Source organism: Sinocyclocheilus anshuiensis, unplaced genomic scaffold (assembly GCF_001515605.1).
Source record: "Sinocyclocheilus anshuiensis isolate Anshui unplaced genomic scaffold, SAMN03320099.WGS_v1.1 scaffold284, whole genome shotgun sequence".
Lineage (NCBI taxonomy): Eukaryota > Metazoa > Chordata > Actinopteri > Cypriniformes > Cyprinidae > Sinocyclocheilus > Sinocyclocheilus anshuiensis.
This window is the reverse complement of record NW_015554266.1, coordinates 1,857,919-1,864,215: the sequence shown is the minus strand read 5'-3', so window position 1 is coordinate 1,864,215 and position 6,297 is coordinate 1,857,919. Positions and strand designations below refer to the sequence as shown.

At 37.7% G+C, this 6,297-nt stretch overlaps 1 protein-coding gene across 1 annotated transcript in view; it reads left to right on the top strand.

Annotated features, from left to right (window-relative positions):
• LOC107671281 (kalirin-like) overlaps positions 1-6,297 on the top strand; it is a 59,537-nt gene that overhangs the window by 19,648 nt on the left and 33,592 nt on the right. Inside the window, exon 3 of the mRNA XM_016464174.1 lies at positions 5,413-5,678. Within this exon, the coding sequence (XP_016319660.1) occupies positions 5,413-5,678 (266 nt within the window). The remainder of the gene's footprint in view (positions 1-5,412; positions 5,679-6,297) is intronic.

Sequence of the window (6,297 nt, the reverse complement as noted above, 5' to 3'; positions counted from 1 at the left end):
ATTTTTATAGCGACTTGTAACACAGCTCATTTATATATATATATATATATATATATATATATATATATATATATACTAGTGTTACAATACATTTTACATGTACATTTTACATTTTTTAATGTCAGACTTCGTGTATAGTTACTTTGATGTACAATTATGGATACTGTCATAAGATTTGGGTTTCTGACTTTTTTTTTACCCTAGCTATAATTTATGATACTCTTTGTATTGTTGTTTACTTCAATGTTGCTAAACTGACTCCGGTAGAAAGCTCGTCACTTGTGTTACATAATTATGCAAAATGATCTGTTAATGTGTAGTGTTGTCTGTCTGTCCAGCTCTTGAACGTGACTCCTGCAGTTTTTGAAGAGCAAATTAGTTCAAATCCTCTTTTCATCAAAAGAGCTTTAGTGGCTCTTTGAAAATGGCTCTAAGAGAGAGATAATGTGGGAACATGGCAATTATTTCCCTGTTTTTCTTCCTCCTGAGCGCTTAGAACATTTACAGTCAGTAATGCGTGTAATGTACAGTCAGCAGAACTGTATTGTGATGCGAGAGGTGTTGTCAGGTAAACGCATTTGAAACTCCTCACCTATGAATGGAATGCTGTCTGTCTGGACTTCCTGTGTGTTTCAGAACTGGCTCAGCTCAGAAGAATCTAATGTGAAGTATCTGGAAAAACGCCACACGCTTTAAAACATGCCTGGGTTTCTATTGACAGCGAGGAATGTCAGTGCAAAGACTAAACAGATGATAAAGGAGGACATGTCTGTCTGCATGCTTCAGTGAAGACTAACCCGTTCTCTCAGTCGCACCTCTGTGTGTCAGGAAGTCGTGTGGAAGACGCCACATTGTTTGGCTGAAGATGGAATTTATGAATGGATTGTACATATGTCTCAGATATGAGGGCCTTAAATCCAAAGTGAAACCTAAAAGCTGAAATGAAGTGTGTCATTTGTTATAGTTGTCTCTGCATATAAAGTTTAGTTAGGATACATTATTTAAACTGTAAAAAAAAAAAAAATCTTCACCTACAAAAAGCTCTTGTTCTGTTTGCTAGACAATACAGTCCCTATACAGATAAGGTTAATAGTTGGTCTCTGTTAGTGCTACACAGACAAACACACAGTTGCTGGTCAACAGGTGTGACGTATCATACAATTCTGGTAATATATACAGTGCATTTTGTATGGCTGGAGTGCTGGAAAGCAAAGCTGGAACCACAGTCAGTATCCAGGAGCAGAACTACTAGTTTTATAGCAGCTGTTGAGTGTAAATCGTGCTACATTCTATTGTCCAGAGCATATGCTTCTAAATGATAGCTTGTTTATTAGTTGTTGTTTCACGTTCTTATTTTTCATCTCACATGAATTACCATGACATCATTACTTTCAGTCTTTCTATGGGAAGTATGAGGAGTATGAGGTGGGAGTATCAGTAACTTTCACAACAGCGCCGGGAACTCTGACTCATGTGAAATGAGGCCACTGTGTCTTATTTTTGATTTTAACGCAAAGTATTTGGACATTCGAGACGCACTTAGATGCAAAATATCAAAACAGGTTAAAACATTTATTATAAAGAAAATAGTGCAAACACAGGTTTTCATGTGGTATCTGGACACTTTGTGTTAGTTGAATGGTAGTAAAACTAAAGGTTACACCTGTGGTTCCTCTGATAGGACACCTGTGTGACCTTGAGGACAAATTACTTCAAATATCCACTGCAAATCACTAAGGCCATGTCCACACGTACACGGGTATTTTTATAAACGGAGTTTTTCCTTCTTCTGTTTTTAAAAAAATCTCTGTCCACATGAAAACACAAACGCATGCTATGAAGCACTGTCAAGAGCATGCCAAACCAACAGGTGGCGATATGATCTCAACTGTAAAGCCATGTTGGCCAATCAGAAGCCTGAAAAAGTCTCCAGTAGGTGGAGATAACAGCGCAGGCGCTGACGCCTCAAGCCAAAAACTCTTTCAATGACCTGGTGCTGCGTTTGAGTGTGGACGAATGGCCTAACCGCGTAGAAAAAGCTGCGGTTTTAAAAATGACCGCGTCCGTGTGGACAGGGCCTTAAACACCAGCTGATTAAAAGTTATGAAGAAACGTGACATTAGCTTTTTTTTTGTAAGACTCAAGCGTTTAAATACTTTTGGGGTCGTTTTTCTCTCTTTGCGCCTTTCAGAGGAGTTGCCATGCCACAAAGCTCCTCAAATGAAGCCATGCATGGTATTTTTACTGCACAGATCCACTGGATTGAGTTTCAAAAGGCCAGTGAAGTACCTGTGAGTAGCAGAACAGAACATGAAGGAAGTGATGTCAAAATTGATGACAATTAGAGTGTTCTGTCACTAGCATTGAATTCTTTTTTTTGTAGTTTTTTGCTTAAATACCAGTTACTACTGTAAAAGTCAGTTTGGTCTTGTTAACGAAAACTGAGAATGAAAAACAGTGCAAAAAGGACTTTTTATGCTTCACAGCATCAGTGAGTTACTGGGATTTTTAAACAATTCCAGAAATATTCCTCACATGCCACACCTTCCAATGGCGAGTGAAATAAATCAAATTTACCGGCCATGAAACTTTATTTTCCACTTTTTTTATTATTTAAAATATATATATAATCTAAACTTGCATATTAGTAGTATTAAGGTCATTTATTTGCAGCATTGTATACCTGTTTGAGTCATTCTTGTCTATCAATGAAACTGCATTTCTTACAAAATATCATGATTTTGTTTCTCATATTTTAGTTTTGGTGCCTTAATGTGAGCAATATTTCACATATTTGTCTAAACTGAGTTGTAGAAGGAAAAAAAAAGAGCATTTATGTCTGTTTGGTTTGAATTGTTCACATCACTTTCATCTATGACGTTCAGACATACTTGTAACTTATAATGTTGCAGTTCCTAATAAAGTTACTAGCCAAATGAAGAGTAACAGACTTACAACACATTATAATATACTAGCCAAAGTCAAATTTTATTCAGAATTTTGGCGTATTTATTTATACGTTCAGTTCTACAACATTTCTTGCAGGAGCTTTCCATGAGCAGGACTCTGATATGTGTCAATGCGAGTTCCTGTGAGTTGGTTTTGCTTTGCAGTAAAACTAGTCATATGATCCAGATGCTCCTTTCTGTGGAAATGTGATGTGACAACTTAAAAGAACAAAGAACTCTCTCTGTCTGTCTCTCGGTTACTGAGGCAGCAGCAGGAGAAGTGTGTGTGTAGTGTGTGTGTGTAAAGGGCAGTGCTTAATGACTGTTCTCATTAAAGCCTCTCTTTGCTCCACACATAATCACACACTCACAAGACTCCACGTTTGTCGTCAGTCAGTCTGTGTATTACGCAGGTTCGCTCTTCAAAAAGCACAACAGCACTTGACGGGATGCACTCCATCAAGCAGCAGATGGACACACACTCCTGTGATGGCTGGTTCTCGTGAATGGCTCACACGTGTTCAATCGAGCCTGGTGAGACAAACGCAGAACAGTGTGTACAGCATGTGTGTAGAGCAGCATTCGTTCTGTTTTAGGACTCTGACAGCTCGATGCTCATTTGAGGCAGCTGTGATTTCTGCAGAAAATGTTGGGTTGTAGTAGAGATTCACTGATGTTTCCGTCGCAAGCTTTATGATCAACTCTCACAAGGTCACTTCCTCTAATGAGTCAGCCATTGAAGTCCGTACTAAATGCACAGATGTCATCCACACATGGGCTTTTGGAGAACAAGTTCTTCTGTTGGTTATGAGACTTGATGATCTTATCATGAATCAGGCATGTAAGCGCAAGAGAGAAAAAATACATGGAATGTTTTCAGTGATGCTTCAGTGAGATATAATGCCAATTTGTTTGAAATTTTAACATGTTAAATAGTGCATGATTAGAATTAGGAATGCACTGACATCGAAAATTTGGCTGATAACCATAGTAATGTTATATATATGATGAGCAATATTATATATCTGTATTGTTTTGTCTCCTGTTTGTTACCTAATGACATGGATACTGATCATTTAAAACCCTGCTGATATTAGCAGTTATATTATGCATAATATACCAATATATTATGCATCTCTAGAATGATTATAATTATTAATTATAGAATATAATAATTTATAACTAATTGTAATTCAGTGATCACCAATCTTTGAACACACACTCAGAACACAGCAGAAAAGGCTTTTTATGTTGCAATACTCTACAAATCATTTTTCATGAAAATGCAGTTACAGTGTGCTTTAATAGTATGGGTAATGTCTGCTTGAGCTTCTTCTACATCACAAGAATATTGACTTTGTTAGGTGTGTGGTTTGCATTTGTGGAAGGCAATCATTAACTTTGAATTAATGTGTTTATAGTGTTACATCTTAAACAATTAACCTGTCCAGTTATACTGTCTGAGCATGCTGTTGAATACCACAAAAAATAATAGAACCTGGATGATATGTCCCAGTTTTAATGTGAGAAGAAAAGGGGGCTAAACACTGAACCCTGAGGCACCCCTGTGGGAAGTTAATGTGATTTAAACACCCCTCCTCTCCAAAATAACCCTGAATGATTTACCTGTAAATTAGGACTCAAACCAGTGGAGTGCAGATGGGACCAAGGCTCGAGATGATACACAGGAGGATTTGGTAGTCTGGGGTCAAAAGCTAGGAGATTGAGGATTGATCATCTGATAGTGGGTCTTGCCAACTGCAGAGCTTCCGGACTGATCTCTATTGAATGTCCTCTTTTGATGCCTGACTAAAGCAAATTTGAGCAAATTTTTTGTGACCGGAAAGAAGAGAGATGATTGAAAACAACGTGTTCAAGTGATTTTGACTGGGAATGGGAGGAAACCAATATTTCACTAGTTTAGGGTTAATTCAATTCATTCAAACTTTATAACTCAAGTAATAAATGTGTTTACTAAAGAATTTATATAAGTGCTTTATTAGACTTCCATTGTAAGTTCATTATTGTAAGTGTATTTTCTGTTTGTTTTCTTTGTAACAATCTGAGGGGTGAGTCTGTGAAATATGGTAATCAACAATATGCCACAGATGCTGTCCATAGTCTGTAAGCTCCCAGAAAAGCATAAACACTGTGGCTATTTGTTGCTTTCAAAACATTGTTCTGTTTGTTTGACTATCCCAACCATTGTGTCAACCGGATGTGTGAGTTTGGGGTGGGACTGCCTGTTTTTCTGGCCATTGGATGGATGGGTGGAGTATTTCAGAATCCTATTTTCCCCAACTAGTATTTTCACAATTCCATTTGGTAATGTCAATGATGCAGAAATTGCAACTTAATTTGAATTTTACCTGGAATATTCCTTAAAAATTATTTTAGGACTGATCATCACCTTCATCATGAACTTTACTTTCATTCACCCTTCTCTATGTTCTTTGTCCTACAGAAAACTATGCGATTAGCGGCCCAGAAGGGAAGACCGAGTCCGTGGCCACATTACAGCCGCAGGCATCCCTGAACTCCCTGCAGAGCAGCTCCCCTGGACCCAAGCGCTCTGGGAATACACTGAAGAAATGGTTGACCAGCCCAGTCCGGCGCCTTAGTCACGGAAGCAACATCAAGAAAATCCCTAGCAAACAGAAGCAGAAACGTGATGGACGTAAGAGCGTTGATCTGGGACCGCCTGAGCTACAGGATGACACTCTGGAGGAGGTATTATACTTTTTTCCCACTTACTGAAATGTTAATAGTTTCCATACTACATTGAGGAAAAACTTACATTATTTCTGTGATAGGGTGACCATATTTTAGTTTTCCAAAAATAGGACAGTGGGGGGCGGGGTTAGTGGGCGGGGGAAGGAGGCAGGGTTTCGCCTAACGCGGTATACGTAGCAAGGGTTTTTTTTGTTTGTTTGCTTGTTTTGTTTTTAGAATAAATAAAAAGAAAACAAGTAGATAGAACAGAAAAAGAATAGATAATGCTTGTGTTAGAAGGTCATTATTTATAATAAATAAAAAGAAAACAAGCAGAAAGAATAGAGAATGCTAGTGTTAAAGGCTCTTTTCTTTTTAAATAAAACAAGTAGTTAGAATAGAAATAGAATAGAGAGTGCAAATGTTAGAGGGTCAAGTTTATTTAATTAAAAAAACCAGCAGATAAAATTAGAATTAGCATTAGAATAAAGAGTGCTAGAGTTAGAGGGTCAAATGAAGATGAAAGAGATGTATTTTCAGACGTTTCTTGAAAATATTAAGCTGCTTGGATTGAGCTGGGCAGGTCATTCCACCAGGAGGGAACAGTTAATGTAGAAGTCCATGAAAGTTTTATCAT